Genomic DNA, 24,346 nt, shown 5'->3' with positions numbered 1-24,346 from the left:
ATATATCTCCATGCACAGTTCCATGCACAGTTCTGTTTCCACCTCTCAGAATTAAAGCAACATAAACTGAGTCAGAGAGAACTTACTTGATACAAATTCCTTATTTTATGGCCCAGACAACCTCAGGATCCCTCTTGCTAATGTTAGTCTAGCTTGTTGTAGAGATACACTGAAGTCAAGTTGCATTGGTAACAACAGTTCATTGAAACTTTTTGGGTTCAGCAAACTTTCCCTGAGGTGAAGGTAGAGGTCTGGGGAAAACGTGCCTGTCTCCAGGTGAGTGTGCCCCAGGGAAGGGTGGTAAAACTTTGGGCTTTTCCTCAGATTCTTTAGATTTTCTTTGCTTCTTAACTATCCACACCACATTTCCTTGTTTCTTTTTTTTACAGACCAAACTTAAAAATAAAGGAAAAAAAGAAAACCTAAAGCCATAGTGTAGGCAGCTCAGTCATGCTTTGAATCATTAGTAAGATAATCTCCTGATCATTTATTACCTGGTCTAATTTCTCATTAGTGTACTTCTTCTTCTTGATATCTTCAAATATTCTTCCATTCACTGTTTCTTTAACTAAAATTACCTCAGTGCACATTCACCAGCTCTAATCTTTTTCCAGCTCTGCTCATTTATATATTATTCTTTCAATTTCCAGAATATTCTTGCTGCCCTCCATTCTTTGAGTAGACATTTGGGAAGCTTTACTGGCTGCTTGGCATTTTCCTTCCTTTATCAGAAGGATTATATTGTATTCTGATGCCTTTCAGGAGTCTCAGCATCCTTGAACTTCAATATCTACCACTCTAGGAATCCGTTCTTTATCATGCACCAAAGGACTAATGGGCACTACCAGGGAGCATCACTATTATTTAAAATCAGCTCATAGTATGAAAAATTGCAGTAATGAATGTTAGATCCATGTTGAACACTCTTTGTCTAGAATCTTTACTTTTATGACTCATGAAATTGTCTCTTGTATACCTTAATTTTCAGATTTAAACTCTATTATTTTGCCACCTTGCAAGTACAAAGGAGCTATATCCAGTTCTTATACAGCCTTCTATATATATTCAGGAGCTATAACCAGCCCTAGAAATTATTACCTGTATATAGAGGTCAGGAGAGAGACACTCCAAACCACACTGGAGCTCATTTTAGTTGTCACTGTTTTGTTGACATGGGTAATAGGATTCAAGTAAAAGTAATGTGAAGAATTAGTGCCTTGACAGCTGTCGAACAGGGAAACTTGTGAACCCCCCTTTGCATTTTTCACACTATTTCTAAAGGGAACAGCAATCAGAAAACCAAATGGAGAACCAAGGCTGGCCATTAATTCGCACTGGCCATCCAAAAGTGTTCGGCCAGCTTGAAGTGTTTCTGTATATGGTCACTATAACCCTCACTGGATACTCCATTAGTATTACAGATTTACCTGAATTCTTCTGTGGCCACCTCTCAACAGTTCTGAAATGTCTCACAGCCATTAAACTTGTCTATCCACACACCATTCCCACAAAGCCACAGTTATTACTTCTTTCTACATAGGAACAGTGAATGCCAGGTAAAAGTCATGTTTAAAGTCATAAAGGCTTGTGGCAAATCCCAGGTCCACAGGAACCCTCACATTACATGTTAGTTCAGGTTATTGAGAAGAGAAATACCTGAAGATGGAATGGAATGGAATGAAATGAAATAACCTTTAAATACTAAAAAATCATCATTGGCTGTGGCCGCCATGTATCCTACTTCTCTAGGAGCAGCAAGTGACTTTTGCTAAGTATAATAAAATTGGAAAATAAAGTTTGACAAAATCAACAGATTCTGAATGTCCTCCTCAACTTAGATTTGAAACACCACATTTTTAGTACCTGAAGTCCCTTTAATGAAACAATGCCAGTCAGTTCTGCGGAAACAGGACATAGCAGTCCCAGCTAATAAAACCTGAAATTTGTTGGGACTGTAGATTTAGAAGTTCATGACTGAGTGGTTTAAAGAGTAAAGTTTTTATTTGTGCTAAGGATCCATGAAAGGCAGCAAAAAAGGTGAAACCATAACATGCAGAGGTATATGTCATCAGGTACTGATGCAGTCATAGGTAGATGCACAGGTAGATGCAAAGGTAAATGGAACTGCTCTGCTTTTCATTTAGAATAATTTGATAACATTTCTTATCACATCCATGTTTACCATTATACCACTGTCTGCAAAATTAACACATGTAGTACCTCTAGAAATTGGGATTTTACAGCTATTGCATCCTTCACTTGTAAAACAGTAGCCACAGTTTGAACTTGAAATATGCCTCTTCAACCTTTTAATTTATGGAATATATTAAGCTGTGGAAATGTAAATAGGCATACAAGGGGAAACATATTAACTAGATTACATTCTTGATTTACAAAAGCAAAGGAAGACTGACAAACAGGACAGATACTGCCTGTGCATCATCTTACGAGAAGATCCATGTGTGTTGGATAAGGGAGGTAATACCCCATCATCCACTTTTTAACCAGCCCTTGAGAAACACGTTCCAGATAACACAGCTAGAAAAAGCTCTGTAGATGAAAGCAGGAGATAGTGGGCACACACAAAATCAGTCCATGAGCCATGGCATGTAGTGTTCAGAGAACAAAGCAGGGACTCAAAAATGCAATACAAAAACAAAGCAAAAAGCGTATTAAATAGTTGTGTGGATAGTGATGATATTTGCAATAATAAAAAATATTTTTGTTACCTTCTATAAAGCTCATCTTTCTTCAGATTATCAATTATACTCTATTGATAATTACGTAGAAAGAAAAAAGAGAAAGTACCGTCTTTATTGTATATTCTTGGTCTTTATGGTATTTCCTCAGAAGGAAGTCTCAGGTGTGTTTAAATGAAATATTTCGGTTAATTTCCTTTGCACTGCAGTGACACTTGGACCACTCAGTCAAGCCAGACATGAGTGGGTAGTGGAAACTGCAGATCTGCATTTGCTCTTGCATGTTTTACTCGTTGAGTCATCTTTCGTTTTCTTCCTGGGGCCTGATGGCAGCCCCAGATTTGGGCTCAGGCCACAGAATTACCAAGAAAGTGGGCTAACAAAAACATACTGCAGTTGACTGCTTAGTAACCAGGTGAAGTTGAGATTGATTTGTAGGAAATTTGAACTGTGTCCTACTACAGGAATGAGCAAAGTAAATTACTCATTTCTGTATTAAAGCAAGGTAACCACTCTGAATATAGATACCTTTATTTTCCAAATCTCTTGAGTGAACCCTAAGTCAATCTTACTAAACAGACAGCAAATATTTTAAGATCTGATTAGTGTTTAAGCTGTTGGCTTTATAACCCTAAAACCTTTATGACCCATCTCTGCAGGAAGGGAGGGTATATTTTGATTTTGTCCTGGATTACAGTCCACAGTTGTTAGAAAATGACTGACAGTTTAGAAAATCAAACCAGCATTTTTTTTGTACAGGCATATGTGTGTATGTATTTCTATCCATAAAACCTTAGAAAATCGAAAAGCAACTTGAGCACCACTTTGATTGGGTCATATGCTGCTTTTATTCCAGAAAAATTCCTGTTCAGTTTGGAAAAATTAGAAAAGGATGGCAAAGACCTGCCCTTAATCATCAGAATGGCATTTTTGTGTAGCAATTTATGTCCCTGGCTGGTCCACATAGAAAATTCTTAGAGATATATCCTATATCTTTCTGCCAGGATCTGAGTCCAGAAAAAATCATAGTTGGCAAATGAGTAGAACTCAAAGTAATTTTCAAATGCTTTGTTTTAAACTAATTTATCAATATTTGGGAGCCAAAAGTAGCTTTCGCCTGTTACTGCAGATCGAGGTCTGCTGAAGACTTTCATCAGGCTTGACTCTTAAGCACATCAGTCATCCTTTAGATATAAATATGTTTGCTAAATTGCAGAAAGTAAAATACGTGTATTTGTCCGTGTAGGATGAGGGCTTTAAACTATGGGTGAAACTTCACAAATTGTTTTGTCACCAAATTGTTTCACAACTTTACTTCAAGTATCAAAAATGAATTAATTGACAGCATACGTGTATTAGAGGAAACTTTGCTCTTTACATAGACCTCAAAAACATCTTAAGCCAATGGGGTAAACAGTGTAGAAAGGATCCAAAAATATTGCAGCCTCATGCCATTCTTCAGTCATTTTTATGCTCATTATTATTTCTTATTTATAAATCCCTAGAAATAGGTGTATCCAATAGATCTGCTGATAGATCCTGAACCAGAGTCACACAAATGGCACATTGTAATTAGACAGGGGGCGGGGGAATGAGTCTGATATTCTGCCAGAACTCATTAAAACAGGTTGTGCACTCCAGTGCACAGAACATCACTTGTGAGTGGTAACAGAAGAACATACTGCTGGCTGGATAGGGAGGAGAACATGAAATTCTTTTTCTACAAACTGGGGGAAAAAATGCAAAAGAATGGGGAAGTAAAAAGAAGAGTTATTCTTATTTTCAAGGACTGAGATAACACTGTTTTGGCCATATGTTGGTAAACCAAAATGCAATTGTGTTTTACCATTTATTAGCAGGGCAAAGGTTTACTGCTCAGAGGTGCCAAGGCCAGAGTTAGTGTCTTTACTGCCTAATCTGTCTGGCATTTATTTGGCAAGGTGAACAAATTTTTTGGTAGATCTGGTGGTTACACTTGCCAATCATGTCCTATACATTCCTGTGTGTTTATGTTTGACAGTATAAAAAGATATGTGTGGTGCTGCAAGCTGCCATTTCTCGTTAAAGCTGATGCAGTTCTAGAAAGCACTTGATTTGGGGATAACTTTTATGTATTCTTATCCTTAATTTCTAATAGCCAGTTTTTGACCCTGAAGAATGCTTTTAATATGTAGATAACATAGATCACCACTTGTCCCAGCAAGGTCAAACGAAACACAAATTGCTATCTGGCAGCCTTGGCTTTGCTGTGCTTACTTCAGCCAGACAGAATGGACACCCTGCATGTGGTAGCAGAAGAGAAGGGGGAAAAATACTGTTGAATGCAGTAACTGACTCATGAAGCTTATTTTGCAAATAAATGTTCTGTAGTTCACAGGAAGGTAAAAGCAATGAAGCAGGAGCACGTACAGCAAAATAGCCTTAGGTGAATTGATACCCACTTTAAAAAAAAAAAGAAAGAAAAAGAAAATAAATACTGTATAAAATACTAAGAAAGGGCAAAAAATGAGAACAGATGTAGACTTGAAATGAAGGGTTAGGGTAAGCTGTTTAGCAACCAATTAACAAAATTAGTGTAATGAAGCTTTCCGTTAAAAATGCAAGATTATTTTTCTTCTGATTCCCACATAAGAGGAAGCTTTGGTGAGTCTGAAGATTATTTCAGTCATAGCATCTCAGAGCAGGAGGTCAAATTTCAGCACCTCTTCTACACCCATCTTGAGACAGAACATAGGTCCTTAAAGATCTAACATTATCTGTTAAATACTTCTCTGGCTTTCATAAACTTTGCCTTAGTATAAGATATAATTATTCTGTAAATCCTGTACCAAGTAAAATATCATTCTCATTTATATAGGGCAGGTGAGAGGACTTATCCCCACTTTGGTTAAACTGAAGGATTGAACAGAAATTCTGTTAGTAAATGGTATCTCACGACAAACTAGATTTGTGATTCCTTATTTGAATGCTATTCCAATATCCTAAGGACATATTGTGTCCATATGACATGAACAATATTACCCCCGTTCCTTACTTGTTGATCAGAAATAATACAACTCCCTGGATCCAGGTCTGATTTCAGCTGTAATCCTATAAATCTAATGGAAAAGCAAAGCTGATAACTTCTCTGTGGGAATAGGTGAATCCAGACTGAACAGCTGCCAGCCATTCCTAATCCAAATCACAAACAAATGACCACATATTAACATATCAGAGTAAGACTACACACGGTGAGATGAGGTACTGACAGAGATGCTAATGAAAAACAACCCTTATCTATTCTGGGGAGAGCAAATAGCAGAATCAGCTCTAAGGCTTGCTTTGGTAGCTGCTCTGGAGTTGGTGGCCGTATGTAGATTGACATTTGCTGAGAATCTGGGATAGAGATTCTCTCCTGTACACAGTAATTTGGGACTGGACCTTACAAACCAACCCAGCCATGGAAATCGTGGCTATTTGTAAAGGCAAGTTTTCAGTGCTTCTGCTTCTACTGCTCTACTGTGCTCTCAGCTACAGTCATAACTGTTTTCGATCTATGGCAATGGTTGGACACGCTTTGCAAATGCATGAAAAAAATTTCATGACAAAATCCAGGGAATGGAAGAGAAAGGTCCTGGGAAAGGAGAATTTTCAGGCTCTGTGGAACATTTTAACTGGTGAAATGGAGCAGTCAGCTGTGCTATCAGCAGCTCTGGACTGAGATTTTAGGATGTAGATCAGGACCAAGTGGATAATTTGTTTAAGCCGTCATACAAATTCCTACCTTAGAATAACCAAAACCTACGATTATTCCTAATGCCAAACACACAAATCAATGGTAAAAGCTGGGAATATGTTGAGGGCTCTACAATAATTCCTACATTTACTCTCTTCCTTATGCAGTTTCTCTTTGTAAATGTATGAACAGGTGTTAAGATGAACCAGTAAAGAGGTTACAAGAATATTAATTGCTGCTTTGAAGTGTTATCTTTAGGGAAAATAAATTAAAACATAAACAAAGCAAGTAATAAGTATGCTCCTGAGGCAAAAGATATGACTCGCTCACAGAAGTTTCAACACCAAATTACCCAGCATTTTACTGCCACTAAGGGAGCAGAAAAGCTGTCCTCTATCACAAGAGGCCATTCCTGAAGTCAGGGAGGTATTTAAAGTGGATACCAATTTCTTGTTGTTATGAAGGGGGAAGTTCAGAGCTTTTACATCAGCTCTTCACCAGAGGACTATCCTTTAATTAGCTGAATCTGCACGTGTCTGGCTAAATGGATGTTCTAGCTGTTTTGTACAGTGTTTCTGGAGGCCTGGCACACTCTTTGTGTGGTAAACTTGTCCATCTGGGTATTTGAGAGATTTTTTACCTGAGTAAACTCCTAGGATGCTTGGTTGCAACTCTTGGTTCCACCTGGGATAGCACTTGTAACCTTGAAGTTTACATAGCAGGTGAATGAAGTCTGGATAAAGGCAAGATATTAGTCTTTCTTTGGCAAGAATAATTTCGCCATTGAATTCAATGGTATAGAAAAGGTTTTTATCCAGTATATGTAAATCTGACTTTTCTTTTGATCACAGGGCAGTCTTGATCTTAGTTGTATGGCACGGCCCATTCAGAATCCAAGTGCTTTTGGGTCTCAGTTATTGTGATGAATTCCAAAGGTATACTCCAAGCACTGGATTGCTTGCTAGGTTTTGGTTCTATTCAGTCGTTTTTGTTTTAGTTCCTGGATTTGACATTTCATACTAATAAATGGTGTTTGTGAGACAGTGGGCATTAATATCTGAGTGGGTAGGAGCTTTACTGACCCTGACATTTGATGAAGAGCTCATCTACCTACATAAATCAGCTTGGTTACTGGAAGACTTTGTGATGTGTTTATTTCTGAACAATAACATAAGCCAAACAGATACATCAGTGAAGGGAAAGGAATAACATATCAACAGGAGTCTGAATGGAGACCAAATACTGATGAGAATGAAACCTTATCTCAGGATGCAGGAGCTGGCATTCCCTGCTGCCAACAGCTTTCACAAACCAAAGAAGAGAGAGAAACATTTTACAAAAATTATAAATAAGTTGGGAGACCCCCTTAGATAAATATCCACCTACATGTAGCTGTCCCTGAAACACCAAACAGCAGGAATAAAATCCAATAAATGCTTATTCTTCAGTACAGCCAAATGTCAGCTGTGGGGCTTCAGTGAAATGAACAAGCTCTGTCCTGAGTAAATATATATATTAATAGCTTGGAGCTGCACTATCAAAGAAAAACAGCTGAACAGTGGAGCAACAAAACAAAGAAGGTCTGAGGCCTTCCACTGCCTACAGCAATATGCAGTTCAAGATGAATACTCTGCTCATTTCCATTCTAAACTAAACTCTATCTTCAATGCCATCAATATTATCAGTGTCATTACTGCAACTGCAGCACAAGTTTAATGCAATAGCTATTAATTAGACCATTTTGCCCTCCTCCAAAAACAACCCTAGTGCATCAGCTCCTAATGGAGTTTATCTTATTGTATTTTGATTTTGCTCAGAGCAGCCTTTCTGAATTGTAAGTTACTGAAAGGTAATTCAAAGTACAGCAAAGGTTATAGAATACCCTTCATACTTTACCAGCTCATCTGCTTCACAACATTACACACCAGCAGCATAAACAGCCAACTCAATAATGAAGAATGCTGACATAAAAAATAGCACCCTACAATCACACACTCCAAGTCTTTTCACTCCTCTCTCAGTGGTCAGTAAGGTGAACAAAATTTGGAATGTCAAAGAGAGAGAGCAAACCAGTTAAAATTTCACTTTTAGAGGTAAGAACTACTCATCCTTAAAACATCATCAGCTGCTCCATTTGTTTTACACCACAATGGCTGTCCTGTACAGCTTCAGTACTTCTGGATTAGTGTAAATCTCATCTTTTCTTTTGATCACCTATATTTAGCACATTATCTAACTTGCTGGTTGGAGTTTTTCCATTGGTACATGAAACAGCAGTAAGTTAATTTGCATTGTAGGAGCACAGGTTGCTGCATCATCACAGCACAGGGGGTGATGCACATCTGCCTGTACTGACATTGCTGTGGCTCCTGCCTCCTTCAGTTATTGAGTAGAGATAGGACAAGGAATACACACCTTTTCTTATCTAACTCCGTCTCCTCTGGTCCTTTGTATTTTCACAGTCCCCATCACAAACAGAGCTCAGCTGCTTAGCTTCAGCAAAATGAAAAAAGAAAAACTCAGGGTATGTTCTGAAAACCCAGCTGCTTCAGTCTGTTGCAGAAACTAACCACAAAAATGTTGTAAACATTTCCTAACATTCCTACCAAAATTCAGCTCCCTTTTCTAAGTTGTGGAGATGACAGTTGTTTGCCACCAATTCATGAAAATGTACACTGATATTTGCCTACAATTTTGGAAAGGGATAATGGGTTTTATTGATCATTGCTATTGTAATCCTTGCTGCTGTTGTGGGTGAGTTGCTGCTTTCTCTCTCAAACAAATTATCTAATGTTTAAGAGCTAACCTATCAACCAAGGAAGTTTTGACATCTGTACTCACATATGTATGCATAGATAGATATACACACATACATGTGTGTATGTTAGAATCATCTGTTCCATGAAATTGCTATTTCCTGACTTTGGATTGGGGTATATTTTGAAGGAAAGAACATTCTGGTCAAATTTCATTTCAGTAATTAGTGAGATATGTGGGCTTGGGGTTTTTTTTAATGGAAAAGAAACTAAAATGAAACCTAATTTTTTGAAACTGAAAAATGCTTTGACTCATACTTGGTTCCAGTTTCTGCTTTTCAGGTTTATCATAACCGGTAAGCCAACATGTAACTAGATTGCAGGCATCTGATCCAGCAGCTTCTATGCAAGCAAACCCCCCACTGACTCCTGCTGACTTAAGGGAAGCATCTTATTGCTACTGATGATGAGTTTGAGTTCCTACAAGTGTGAAGCTTTAGGTCCAAATATGCCAAGAGGCTTAAAAATATCCATGAACAGAACTATAGATAATCAGCATTGCTGAAATGTCAGAGAAGTTACTCAAAAGTGTCACGGTGCAGTATCACTGAAACTATCCCTGAAAGGAAAGAGAACTACAGGGGCTTCCATAATCTTTTTATGAAATCATTATGGCTTCATCCCTTTGGAATACTTGGTACTCTTGGCTCCCTGGAGTGGAACAGGAATGAAGTGAGCACATGGGATACTTAGTCCTGAAATCTTTGATTTTGAGATTCAGTGCAAGTTCTGCCTGAGTGATTTATGAGGTAGATGTTAGGAAGGAGGCTTGAGGATTTAGGCTTATCTGTCTCTCTGGTTTGGACCCACAAGTATTTAAAACTCCATTATTGTTTTAGCAAAGCTGTATAAGAACTTGCTGAAAACTGTCTCCCTTGATTCTTAATGTCTACAGGATATTTCTTATGATAAATATTAATAATTTTCAAGGACATGGATGAATGCATTTTTATAATTATCAAAACCCAGACATACTGGTTTAGTGTTTAAAATTAATTATAGTATGGAAACCAGCATTCCATAAGGAAATTATATTAACTCATCAGAATGAGTTCATTTTGCCTTTCAATTTACATTTGTTGAATTTTATTTACTGATTTTGTATTTAACTTCTAAGCAATTGCTGAAATCTCAGTTTTTGCAACTAGAGTGCCTTACTCCTAAATATTTGACTTGATGTGTATTTAATTTAGATCACCCTGTATTTGAACATGTAACAAATACATAAATACAAATAACTTCAGAGGAGAGTAAAAGTAACAAATTTTCAAAAAGTGTCTTCAGTTGCAACTTTCTTTATGGCATGAGAATGGAAGATTAGTATTTAAGCATTTTAGATTGGTTTTCCTTCGGGATACATCAGTTTACCATGTTACTGAAAGGCAAAGGAGAGCAAGAGCAAATGGCAGTTAGACAATGATAATTTCAGGGCCCAGTAAATGTCCCATCACTTTATCTGGTTCTCCTGTGTACTACAATAAGGATTACATTCCACCCAAGAAATGTATTTCGTTGGCCATGCAGTGCTACCAACAATCTTTTTCATAGTGGGAATGATGATCTGATTACACTTAATTGCAGAAGCCTGTGATAAGTGGGAACCAGCTGCTTAGTGAGTTTCCTCAGGTACCTCTCAGCATTTCACCTGGACTTTGCAGATTTTCCTGTTGCCATAGGGACTAATTCTAGCTTCCCAAATCTGTAGCACTAAGACTGGTGGGGGTTACTGGTTATGACTGTAAGTGAGCTGACAGTGGAAGGATCTCTGCCAACACCTGTCTGCAAGAAGTTCCAAGCTTATCTGGTGCATGAGAGAACAGGAAAAGCAGCTAGGGATGGGAAAGACTCAGGTAAGGGTTGATGTGCACTGGAGAGTACCCTTGGGGTAGGATGTTTTCTCAGCATTATTGATGCAGGAAAGCAGTACAAAATGCAGGAAAGCAGTACAAAAATAGTCTAAAATATCACAGAAGAGGGTTTTTATATTTAATGTGGAGAAGCAGGAAGCCAAGGGATGGAGGAAGGACCTGGACTGCAGTTGCTCACATCATGCCTGGTTTGACTGAAGGGATTTTCTTTCTGTTTGTAAAGTCAAAGGCTTATTCATCCTAACACTGCTGGTGTACTTCTGACTCTTTCAGAACACTGAAGAAATGTAATAAAGAAATTGTCTAGCCTTTTGAGAATTCATAAGGATTTGTCCTTTATCTTCATGGTGATATGTTTGACTGCAAGGGGAGGAGCCACTTTTCCTTACATCCCCCCCAGTGATCACAGCATGGGAGAACAGTCCATAATGCTTCTAAAGAATTCTTCCTTCATAAAATCATGTGAAAATCCAAGTCTGAAGTATTTTTTCATTTGAAGCCCCACTGTACCACATGCAGGCCATTGTGAAGGTCCTCAGACTTGCAAGTTTTCAGTTTAGCAGTTAGTCAGGGACTCAGAGAAGTTCCACAGTTATTGTGACTTCAGCTCCAAAATTTTTAGCTGAACCCTAATCCACTGCATATTTTGGAAGTAGTTTAGAAACTGTAGTTCCCTGCGGACTCTGTTTTAGAGTCTCCAAAGGGTTACTAATATATAACAAAATGGGACACCATTTTAAGGGCAGTTCAGCAAATACAAGCTCTCAGCTCTAATGCATTCTACTTTAGAGTCTCCACCCAATCTTCCCAATCTTTTAAAGATTGGTTTGCTTCCATTTGCAAAAATAGCACTGAAAGTGGGCACCCTTGACTAGTCTCCCTCGAAAGTCAAAATTGAGATAGTATTGTGACATTAGTATGCATCCTTGCTCAGAACAGTGTAACTGATGCAATACATTTACAGCAAATTTTAAAATTTCCATCATAGTAAAGAGAAACTGTCATTCAATCCATTGAAATGCTTTCTCAGCGTCAAAAGATGCTATTACCACAGGACTGGCATCATTTTTCATCCTAAAGAGGATATTAAATAAGCACAGCAAATTCGTGCAGGTGAGCCTACTGTACTAAACATAAAATAAAACCATGCATTGTTCAGGATGAATTATTTTAATGCTTATACTTTGAGTCAATTGGCCAATAACTTTGCCAATTTTTTAATACCTGCATTTAGGAATAAAATGGATCTATGTAACCTATATTGCTATATGTTTCATTCTGTTTCAGTGTTGCCAGAATCAGCACCCTGCAGTCTGCAAAGTATCTGCTGGTCAGCACCTGGTTTGCATAACGTAGTGTTACAAGGATGAAAAAAACAGCCAACATCAACTGGCAAAAAAAAAAGTTCCCCTTTTGAAATGTGAAGGCTAACCTTTCTAATGATTACAAGATTTATGAACAATTCAATAGCAATAGACTATAAAAGTGATAGGTCAGGCCACGTGTACACAAAGACTAAGCAGCTTTGGGTGAGATAAAAGATAAGGCAAAGATCCGGCTTAGATCCAGAGCTGTATTTTCAAGACAGCCCAGCATGCTGAGCAGTAATATCTTTATACAGAAATACTCAGGTTTGAATTTAGGAACATATTTTAATCACATAGATTTTAATAAACAGTCTCCCTTTCCATGGATCTTGAGCTCCAGGCAGAGGGAAACAAAGATGTTATTTCCCTTTAAACCACTTCTTTATTAAGATTCAGAAATTATATTTCACCTATTTTAGGTATGATCAGGGAGCATCCATTGCATACCATACTTTCTGTATACCACCTCCAACTTCTACTATATCCTGATTAGCTGGCTTGAAATGTCAGCAGCCGTGGGCAGATTTAGGCCCCAAAGATTTTTCTTCTGTTTGTGTGAGTGAAACTGTGCAGATCACATATACTTTTCATAATGTTTTGATTGACTTCTTGACTGTCTGTGATGCTAAGACATTGTTTATCCCTGACACACCCTTCAAAGTACTTCCCACCCTGCACTGTTTTTGTATTTGCTGCATATTGTCTTTCTGCCTTCCTCTAATCCCTTCCCCTTCCTCTCTCACCCTTCAAATATGTAAAGCTGTGAAGAGAGCAGTCTTTCTTCTGCATGTTAGTTTATAATATCCAGACTGTGAAACTAAAACTTACAGTACTGCATCTCTAATTAATCAGAAGGACATGCTGTAATAATACAGCTACAGACAAGGAGCTCTGCTAGCAATCACCCAGGGCTCTGTTGAAAAGCAACTTGCCAAGCAGACCAATCATTAGCCAATTACATCATGGAGCTCTGTATGGAGTGGATTTGGTACGTACGTGGTAGAGCAGATGGTGGGGAAGAGTAGCCAGGGAGGATGTAGTCCAGCTGCTCAATGGCTGGACAAATGAAAGTTTGGGAAAAAAAAAAAAAGGGAAGAGCATAAGTGGTTGCAGATGAAGATGAGGGTGGGGGGATTTGAGAACTGTTTCTGTAGGGTGTTAGTTGTAGGTGTAATGTATTGGAATAATCAGTACAGGTAATTTGAAAGTACTGCAGTGATCATGGCTCCTGGATATTTTTGGTTCAGATGTGCATGGTTTCTTGTAGGTCTTTGTGCCTTGATGTGTAGAGAGGCGATACAAAGCAAAAAGGGCTGAGCAAAGCCCTTGCAAAAGCTGAGGAAAGGAAACTGCAATCTGGAGTTGAACCATATGCCTCAAACGTTTGCTAATAGAGGCTGGCTCAGTTTCTCTTGAAATGAGCCTGTGCATAGCCCATTTTTGTCTTCTGGTGAGAGTGAAGAAAGCAGGTTTTTTCCATGCCCATTAGTCTCCAGTGTGTTTCATCAGCTTTTGATAACTGCTAATGGTAATTCCGGAAAGACTGTGAGGTTTCATAACTTAAAGTAGCTAGAAATGTGCAGAATCAGAGTCAGGTAATGTTCTAAGCCAGCATTGTATGAGGTCACTTCCCACCCAATTCTGTTTGAAACTTCTTTCAAGCTGAGATGGGAGATGTTGCTATTGCAGCAATCCTCAGGTGATGCTGAAAAATAAGAATTCTTGGGTTTGAGAAGTCAAAAAGTTTCAGATTTCCAAAACAGCCTTCTAATTTTTAGTGCCCAGCTTTAGGCATTGTGGGTTTCAATACCCAAGGTACTGAATTTCATAGCTACAAGGTGACAGCTTGGAGTTGAGTGAGCAACATTCCTTACCTTCACTACACAACAGTCTTCTGGAAACAGGGATGAAGCCACATAGATGTTGTGAGGACTAGTTAGTGTGTAGACAATCCTTGAATATGACTAGTTCTTAGGAAAAAAATTTTGAGGATCCAAAGAAATTTACAAAGTCAGTAGTTTCTTTGATTAAAATGGTTGAGCCAGCTATACAAACAACACTGGTACGTAAGTCCTCGCTTCACTTAGGGTGAAACACTGTCCATGTTTGTTTACCAGCAGGATATTAAAATATATACCAAAAAACTCTCCAAAACAGTGACTGAACAAATACAGAGCAACTATTACATTATTTCATACTGATACATCATGCTCATTTATTCATTTCTCTGCTAAGCTTTGGTTCTTCTTTACTGTTCACAAGTTCTTGAACCACTTCCTACAGTCCTTCAACAGCAGACTGCTCGTGAGTTGGAGCTGATGTGCAGATGGACTCGAGCTCCTCTGCACAGGCTCCAGACTGGGTGATGTGAGCCAGCTTTATCCCAGAAGGCTTTAGTCACAGTGATGTAGTTCTGTGCCTGAGTTAATGTGCCAGAATAGACGTGCTTTCAGATTCCAAGCTCCGTATTTTCCAGACTGATATTGCTTAGAAGCAGAGAAGCTCTCATTTATCAATGGACAGAAACTGAACCCGCCAAAGTGGAGGAACCATTGCTGGAGAGTGACTGGGGATTGTGACAGAGATGAAGCGGTAGGAGACTGAGCAGAGGAAGCTCATACAATGAGCAAGAACAGCTTGTGTCACGTTACCACCTGTTCCTTTGACATCTGAATTTATGGTCTCAACCATAAATGGCTTAAGGCCTCATTTATTTGAAGTCAGGACACAAACAGCACATGCTCTACAGAGCTCAGTTCCACATTTCAAGTATCGAGCACATGCAAAACTGAACAAACCTTATGGAATTTGGGGACTTTGGTAACAAATATAATTAGATACCATGTAAAACTATTGTAAAGGAAAAGACACCAAATTAATCCCTTCTAAACTAAAATAAATCATAAACAAAAAGGGAAAATAAAGTAAATAGATAAATATGAGTGTTTGAGGCTAAATGTAATTCCCACCAAGGAAATAATCAGATGTAGAAGTACTGTGGCAAAACTTGATTTAGTATGTTCCTGGCCCTGTAGTTTATGGGAGAGAATAGAGATATAATGATCACCTTGAATAAAATATATACCATGACTGGGAAAAGGACTGGATTTTTTGAAGTTCTATCGCTTGAATAAAAACCATGAGGCAGGGGGTGATGACAAAGGCTAGGGAATGTGATAACATGTACTAATAGCCGTTCAAAGAAAGAAAGGTAAAGCTGCTGCAGGAAATGTTGGATCCAGATCTGTAGCTGAGCTGAACTTAGTCTTCTGCCCTGAAGTGTTAGAAAGAAAAATGAGTGTATGTAGCCATGGATTTGCTCTAATCCATGATTTGAGGATGCCAGTAGACACCCAAGGTATCTATCCTGTATGGAACAGAGAAGATTTGTTTTCTGTATTTAAGAGTGACAAATATCAATAATATGGCAGAAATGTTTAAACAAGGACACAGCACATCGCAAAGGAAAACAATCCACCTATTTTAGCAGCTGGTTTGAAGCATCCAGGTAGGCATCTATTGAAGTGATGAAACTCTCCCACTGTTTCAAGCTAGTTTCTACAATACTCCTTTATCCTGGCTAGAAGAGTTGTATAGAGTGGTTTGCAGGACCTGAGTTGGACACAAGAAGTAATTGTATAGCTGTGCTGTACTCTCTTGTAGGTTCAGATTCCATGTCCAATTGCAATTAACCAAGTAAGCTACATACACCGTCTCCATACCTTTCAAATGACTGAAATCTGCACCCTGGCCTGAGATCTCTGGTGTCTAGCAGCAGAGGTCTGTCCCCATCTGACTCTGCAAATGGTCAGAACCAACACTGTTGGCAGCTCACCTGAAGGTAGAGACCCTCCTTCAATCTCTGTCAACTTCCTTGGGAAACAAGAGTGCTCAGGACCTCTCAACAGTAAGATGAGCCTGCCAAGACTTCATTTGTCTGTCTCTGGAGCATGCTGGGTAAATGGAAGACATTTGTATATTATAAAGGTGGCCATTACATCATTTTGGGAGCACACGCGACTCAAGCATGAAATTGCTGAGCAATGACAGAAGTCACTGACAGCTACTCTCACGCTGTACATTAACAGACTTACTGCTCTGAATTAGCACATATGCAAATATAGTGATATACTAATGTGAATAGTAAAGATGATTTCTCCAAACCTGTAGATAAGAACAGTAGCTATTACCAACATAAGATCTGTATAGCTTGATCACTGAAGGACTTTACTTGATTCCATGACTGTGCCTTTTCAGTTGGATGCTAGTGGATCTGCTTGTTGCCACAGTTGTTGTTCAGCCTGTCATCATAAGCAATGTTTGTGTTTGTGTTAGAAATAGCAGGAGAGTTTTCTATTGACTTTCTAATAACACATAAAGAACTGCAAACCAATCCATAATGAGCACTTATGCTTCTTTGCTTCCTTTTTTGCTCTAATGCTTCATGTCAAATTTGCTTGGTAAGTTTCCTTTTTAAGTTTAGATATTCTGTTTCATTCAACATTTTTACTTCCTGTTGGGGTACTTTTTCTCTCCAAAGGAACAAACATACATACACTGAAAATTGAGCCATTCAGGATCCTCTTGAGATCTCGTATATTACAGCAAAGACATCCCCATATTTAAATTTATCCAATTTCTCACCAAATTGTAGTAATTATGTCCTCAGTTGCTTTAGTCCATGTGTTAAATCTGTGCTCTGTTTATAGGATATATGCCTTCCTTCTCTTGTTTTGGTAGTGAACTGTAAAACAAAAGGCCATGAAGAAGTTCCTGGTCATGCCTGTTTGGCTTCCACCAGTGGTACTGGGTACACTCCATCTCAAGCCTCCTGTGCTAATTTCTTAATCTTCAAAGTTTCTGAGTTTAGATGACAAATTTTGAGTGCACTCTACAGTCCAGGATATGTCTTGTTTAACTTCTCCAAAAAAGTTATTAGGATGAACCACAGTGTTTCATGTGTGATTTTAAAGCAGATGAGTCAGTTCAGTTGAGCTAGACATTGTTTCTGAAACATCCAATACCTTTATTTAGATTGGGGAGAAAACTAAAGAATAAGAAGGAAAAAACCAGCAGATTCAGCAGATCTTATCTCACTATTTCCCCCTCCTGTTTTCATTCTCACTTCCATTTCCATGCAGTATTTCATTTCTTTATGCATCTATCACTGTTTGCTCCTGTCAGAAGTTCAAAGGCAGCCTGCTTGCATAAAGGAGAGACAGTATTGACTGATCTATAATATTGTTTCTACCTTTTTTGACCAATCCTCAATGCATATTTTCAGTTTTGAGAAGCATTTCATGAGTCACTGGGCAGTTTGAAAAATCTATAGCGTAGGCTCATTACTTTGCTGGCTGCTGAATGTTTTCCATTGGTTGTGTTGCAAGGCAAAAATGCAGCCCTTTCTCTCAGGAAAAAGAGGTTAAAATTTCATATATACATAAATAATAAAAAAACGCATGGAGGTGATATCAGTGTGATATATTTCATTTCCTATATACCTTTGACTGCCCTGCTGCCCATTAATCCACACAAACTTCCATTGTATTCCAACCTCCTTAGCACCTTTAGTCTCACTTTCCTAGGTAGTCAGTTTAAAAAAGCTTGCTTCTTTCCTCTGAAATGTGGCACTCCCAGCCATCCTCCCAAATGTCACTGGCTGCAGGCCCAGGACAAGCAATATTCTGTTCTACACTAGTGATCGTGGTTTAAGCTCAAACCTCATGAGGCTGCAGAAGTGGGAGCTTTATACTTCCAAGTGAGCTCCTTGCCCCAGGAAGCAGAGAGGAATAAAATGGCTGTAGGAGTTTATTTCAGTGGGGCCAGAAAGCCCAACTTCTGAGGAGACAGATCCAGGGCTTCATAGACCACAGAATAGAATGGAAATGACAAAACGATGCAACTTATCAGGAGTCACTTTTACATTAATTTTAAATTTTTAACAAATTTTTTCTCATGTTTACCCACCTATAGAATCTTAGTAACTCAGATTCTGCATTTCAAAGGCATAAGGATATCAAAGTGGTCCCAATACAGTTAACCTCTCCCCTCCAATCTATTTTAAGCACTTCTATCACCAATATTTTTCTGAAAAACACCTTCATACACGTAGTGTGATGGGAATGTATTTAAGTGCTTTCAGCACTCCTGCAGAGTGACATGCAGAACTCACATAGAGTTTAACTACTTATATCACACCATATCCCTTTTCTTCACAGTCTTTTCTGAAGGGTAGTAGGTAAACAAAAACTTCCTTTTTCTTATTCTCTTTAAAATTAGGCACAGAACTAAATCAGTTCTCTAAAATTCTTTTTTTTTTTTTTTTTTTTTTTGCAAAGGAGCCACACTGCCATCAATGAGTCACAAAATAATTAAACATTAAAGACTGTCTGGGCTTTTGTTCTGATGAAGGGACAAGGTTGGAGGGTAGCTGCAGCTTCCAGTTTAGAGGCATTCTGTGTGTTGTCTGCATGTGCAAACATCCTGCCTCTGGTCTTGGTGGAAAGGAGACGAGGGCAGCAAGGTCACACAGGTAGCTGACAGTGCACTTAGGGAAAACAACATCTGGATCATCAACAGAAATATCAACCATTGCCCTCATCCCAACTTCCACTGAATATTTTGGCTACCAGTTGCTGAGGTGCGCTGGCATAGAGGCTCCTCCCCTCGAGTACTCATTCTAGGCCAACCATAATGTGGAAAGCATGTTTATGATTGTTCATTTATATTAAGATGTAAATTATGCTATGTAATCTCTACATGAACTTCATGAGAAATCAGCCATAGCTTGAAAGGGTTATTTTATATCTCTCAAAGACAATTTGAGCTAAAATGTATTATAAAAAGGTAGTTATTTCATACATCCAGACATCTCAGGGGAAGTTGCTGTTTGAGCAGTTTTATTTAGGAATCAGTGAAAGAGCTCTGTTGATCCAAGTCCATTGTCAGTTTTCAAAGGTTTGCCTCTCTCTGCACCACTACTTCTTACACAGATTTCTCATTCTGCATGGATTTTTATGCTGTCATTAGCATCTTAGGTCCTCCTGAAGCTGCCACAAGCAGATTTTTATTCCATATGGCTATTTTGTCAGCCTGTAACTACCAGAAAGATGAAAATGAGAAGGGTAAGTTGGAAGAGGAGACAACCCAGACCATTCCATGCAAACGAAAGGCTCTCCTCAGTCAGACTTGGTTGAAAAGCCCTACTACCACTCAGCCACTTTTTCTCCTGGGCTAGGGGAAGCAGCTGTTTATGTTTTAATCTGTCTTTACCCCCAGCTCTAAGGCGGACTAGAAATGCATGGATAATTCATTATCCCTTGCATATAGAAAGTAAATTGGTTGAAGCAGAAAGTCAAATGGACTTTAAGAAGTTTTCCATATTGACTCATTTCCAAGCTGATTAAATGCTCGTAAGTGCAGCCCATGCTCTTCTCCTTGCAAATCTAGCTATTGGGTATACAGATTCTTATTTACATGTATGCAGATTCCAATGGTGTTAAAAAAAAAAAACAAGCCTCCAGATAGCTAGAACTATTAGTTCATGGGAATTTAAAATTAAATTAAGTAGCTGGGCTGTTTTCCAGATGATTTCTAAAGTTCCTGTGCTTACACAAAACTCCGTAGGATTTACATTACACTACTGTATTTGTTTCAGTGAGCATTTGACTGCCAAGAATACGGTCTATGACCAAAATGGCAATCTAATTAAATATTTGACAAGCAGAAAGCTGGACATTATTCAAGTCAAGCATTAAATTAGAAAATTTAGTTTGTCTCCTTCATCAGTAGATTTTTAAATCAGCCTATTCTACCAAAACCCATAAGTTTAATGAATTTGGTCAGACATACTGTGTAACAGATGTCTAACATACAGCCATGAGCCTAAATCATAAAAATGATGCTTCACTTTGGCACAGCAAAATATACATTAAAGACTCAGAAAGGTCAGTCACCAGCAACCTGCTTGCTGGTAGTTGAGAAACAGCACTGTAAAATGCATGAGCTGCCTTTTGTAGTCTCTTATAGGAAGCCTTGGAGAGCCACAGATAATTTGCTTTCAATGATTCATCAAGTTGGCCCTTTGTTTCACTAATTTGAGTGTCAAGTGCAACCACATAATAAAGAATTACCAAGACCTGATAAGATTCTTCTTATGTTGCTCTGTTTGTCTTAACAACTGGTACTGTTGAAACCAACCGCACAACCTGCATAAACAGCGAGTGTGTGTGCAACACGGCATCTTCTGTGAAATGATAAAGCGTGTTTACGGCGTTATCTGCTGATGTACCACACCTTCGTGTTTCTTCTTCCTTTCTTAAAAGGCACTAATTGCTGCATGCTGTGCCTATGCTAGAGATGGCATTTGTTTCACTGTTAGTCCTCCAATGAATTAGCAAATGTAAAAAATGGATTTCAATGACAATTCCAACCTTGAGAAAGGTGCTGTTGTGACCGTGGTTGAGTTACCCTGCTGATAGTTTTCTCCTTAATGTAATTTTTAATACTACATAGCTGTAGGTCAGATGTGAGCCATATTTTAGAACTCCTATTTAGATGAGTAGTTTCAAGTGAAATAACTTCATGATTAGGAAGTAGATTTTTTTTAATGCTGTCAGTCTAATAACTTCGTAAGGGATCAACCCTAAAAATGGCTTGTTTAGAAGGGGCACATTTATTAATGTGGAATTCCCAGAGCAAAAGATCTATGTAATTTGAGGTCTGATAAAGTTTTCACAACTGAACCAAACACTATTAATACAAAGAAAGAATAAAAAACTATTGCTACAAAGAAAGAATAAAAAACTTTAGAAGGCTGCTTGTGAGAGTGGGAAAATGTCCGCCTTCAGAAACCAGAAAGATGGCATGGGGAGCAAGTCTGTGAGATTTGCTTTAGAAGACGAAGAAAGCTTCTGTCAAAAGGGTTTGAAACCGATTGTTAGAGCTTAGGAAAGATTGTGTGAGAGGGTATTGTCAGCGCCGCACAAGGAGTTGAGGGCGTCGATTTTTTTACTAACGTGAATTTAAAGTATTGCCTGATCGCTGCCAGCTCCAGGAAACCCAGGTAGCAGTGGGAGAACGATAAATTTTCCGCTAGGGAAAAACATAAATAATGTAACGTGCAGGTCGTGCCCCGGTGCCACAAGCAGGACAGAGGCCTGGGCAGAGGGAGGGAGGAAGGGAAGGAGCTCCAGCCCCTGCTCCTGCTCGCTCGGGGCCGGGAGAGGCGCCGCCCGCCCGGTGCCCGCCCGGTGCCCGCCCGGTGCCCGCGGCGATCCCGCCGCTGCCGCCCCCCCGCGCCGCGGGCTCGCCGGCGGAGCAGCGCCCGAGCGGGAGGCAGAAGTTAACTTCCACCTGCCCTGAAGTCGCCGCTGCGCCGGCAGCAGGAGGCGGAGGCGGAGGCGGAGGCAGGCGGGGCAGCCGAGGACCCGGCTCTGGCAGGCTCCGAGGGTCCGGCCGAGTGTAATTCCCCCCTAATCCCCGCCACGGCGGCGCTTCCCTGGCCGAGCCATGTCTGCGGCTTCCCCGCCATGCCGAGCATAGCGGGGAGCGGGAGGACTGGCGGCCGGGAGGCGCACAAAATGAAGACCCTGATGGTAAGTGCATTGTTGGCACGGCTCATCCCGGCTCCGGCGGCGGGGAGGAGAGCGGGGGAGAGGCGCGGAGCGGAGCTGCCCCGGGCACCCTGTACACCCTCCAGCCTTTCCCGGGCTCTCTCCCGCGGCTCTCCGGGATCGCGCGAAGGCGACCAAACCTCGGTGGCGGCGACCAAGAACTTTCCGCCTGCTTTCTTTTATTCGTGTTGCTTGTGGTTTGGGGGTTTTGTGTGTGTGTGTGCGTTTTAAGGAGCTGCTTAAAGGACGAGGCTGGAGGTAGCTGGGCGGGGGGAAGCGCTACAGTCCCTGACACTCGTTAAAATGCACGAATGAGATGCCCAAAGGGGACGGCGGCACGGGAAAGAGAGGCGCGGGGTACCGGGCGCACGGAGGGGAAAAGAAGCGAGGAAGCAGGGCTGGGGGAGAAGGAGGGAGGCACGGGAGCGGGCTGGCGAGGGGGCAGGAGGAGGACGGAGGGGCTTCCCCAGTTCACTCCTCGCACTTCTGCCGGGGGGCTGGCGGGTGAAACTTGCGGGTGCGTCGGCGGGGAAGCGGCGCGCCCCGCTGGGCCCCGAGGAGGGGGGAGCCCGCTGAGCCGGCTCTCTTTCTGCCCCCCGCAGCGCCACGGGCTGGCCGTCTGCCTGGCGCTCACCACCATGTGCACCAGCTTGTTGCTCATGTACGGCGGCATCGGCATCGGCGGGGGCCACCCGGAGCCGCGGCGGCGGCAGCAGCAGGTGGCGGCGGTGCCCAGCCGCCCGCCGGAACGCGGCCAGCGCCACCCGGCTCTGCCCGTCGGCGCCGGCCTCCTGGAGGGCTACATCAGCGTCCTGGAGCACAAGGTGAGCCGCCGGCCGCGGGACCGCCCCTCCCTGCCGGCCTCCCTCGGGGGCACCAACCCCGAACCTGTCGAGCTCTCCCTCCCGCCGCCCGTGAGATGCCCTCTTTCCCTCGGTGGGATCGCCGTGCCCTGCCTGCCTCGCTGTCGGGGCTGTCTTACGCGGCCTCCGAGTGCCGTCGTGCCTGGCCCGAGGTCAGGAATTAGCGGGGTCAGGAGCCGGGCTGCAGCCCGCTGTTGGGTATTTGTGCAATGCTGCTTCTCTTTTCCCTTGCACGTTAGAAGGCGGGGGGCGGGAGGGTGAAGTGTGTTGTTTCTAATGCTGTATGCTCTAGGTAGAGTACAAATGTATGTTTATGGTTATATTAGTAAGGGTTAAAGAATGAAGTTTATTCACTGGAAGGCAAAGTCAATAGGTAGGTGTTTATTCTTAGCTCATTTTGTCATAGGAAAATAAAATAAAAAAAAGTGTCTTGCACAAATGACCTTTTCATCCCCCTTCTGGGAAGCAGAAGTTGTCAACCGTAGTTTCCATTCTAGAAATTGGGGACACTTCTTTAATGATGAACAAAATGATGTCCCTCCCCTTGACAGAGGAATTACCAGGCTGTATTGTCAGACTATAATACTTGTTTACCAGAGACAGGCAGACTAAGCTTTGATAGCTCACAGGACAGATGCAGTGACATAAAGTGAGCAAGGGGGCACATCCATGCCAAAGAGATGTTTGAGCTTCAGTAATTTTCTCAGAAGGCAGATTCCTCTACTTTTTGTGTGGTGTTTGGTTTGTTGCTTTCACCTGGAAATTCCAAGGTCTCCCTCTTCCAAAACCCCAGATAACGTTTAGTACACACACATCTTGCTGTAAAAATTTACTGTAAAAAATAAGCAAGGGAAGTGAGGATTCTCAACTTTATGTTTTCACATCCAGACTGACAACTTTCTGAAAGATATGTTGTCAAACAAGTTACTGGGCTCAGTTTAGAGGTAGTGTGTGAAGACTAGTGACTTTGATATACAGAGATTTTTATTGTTCCTTCTGGCATAACTTCCTATGCAAGAGTTGTCTGTAGGGCTCTTAACACAGAAAAATAGCACATGATAGTGCCTTCTAGGCTTTATTTGCTTTCTTACATAGTTCTCCTGGAAATTTTCTAATGTAATGTCTGTAGAAAAAGTAAGTTTGGCCATGGGCTTCCTACTGTGTGTCGTGTACTCTTGTAATTCTTTTGTTCTTCTTGAACATGACTGTAGTGATAGGTGTAGATATATGTGCACATGATTTTTGTAAACAGCAGTAACTGAAAAGGCATCTGTGGGGTTTTTGGGATGCATGTATGAGTAGCCTTCTGATTCTGCTAAAACTTCACGCTGGTTTCTCCAGTCTCACAAACATCCCTCATTAACAGGCTATACTTAAAATCACTGTTCTAGTATTTTCCAGAGT

The 24,346-nt window shown here is 40.6% G+C and overlaps 1 protein-coding gene and 1 long non-coding RNA gene across 3 annotated transcripts in view; both read left to right on the top strand.

Moving 5' to 3' along the window:
- The first annotated feature begins 10,870 nt into the window (after positions 1 to 10,870).
- On the top strand, positions 10,871 to 13,162 carry LOC138113935 (uncharacterized). The gene is made up of 3 exons (XR_011152393.1): positions 10,871 to 11,080; positions 12,129 to 12,211; positions 12,386 to 13,162. It is a non-coding gene; the product is annotated as an uncharacterized lncRNA (long non-coding RNA).
- An 8,704-nt stretch (positions 13,163 to 21,866) lies between these two features.
- ST6GALNAC5 (ST6 N-acetylgalactosaminide alpha-2,6-sialyltransferase 5) overlaps positions 21,867 to 24,346 on the top strand; it is a 69,753-nt gene continuing 67,273 nt past the window's right edge. For both annotated transcript variants that reach the window (XM_069023218.1, XM_069023219.1), the window contains exons 1-2: positions 21,867 to 22,061; positions 22,682 to 22,903. In XM_069023218.1, coding sequence (XP_068879319.1) covers positions 21,996 to 22,061; positions 22,682 to 22,903 — 288 coding nt within the window. In that variant the 5' untranslated portion in view covers positions 21,867 to 21,995. The remainder of the gene's footprint in view (positions 22,062 to 22,681; positions 22,904 to 24,346) is intronic.

The sequence above is a fragment of the Aphelocoma coerulescens genome, chromosome 8 (genome assembly GCF_041296385.1).
Source record: "Aphelocoma coerulescens isolate FSJ_1873_10779 chromosome 8, UR_Acoe_1.0, whole genome shotgun sequence".
NCBI classification, from domain to species: Eukaryota; Metazoa; Chordata; class Aves; order Passeriformes; family Corvidae; genus Aphelocoma; species Aphelocoma coerulescens.
This window is presented reverse-complemented; position numbering and strand designations above follow the sequence as displayed.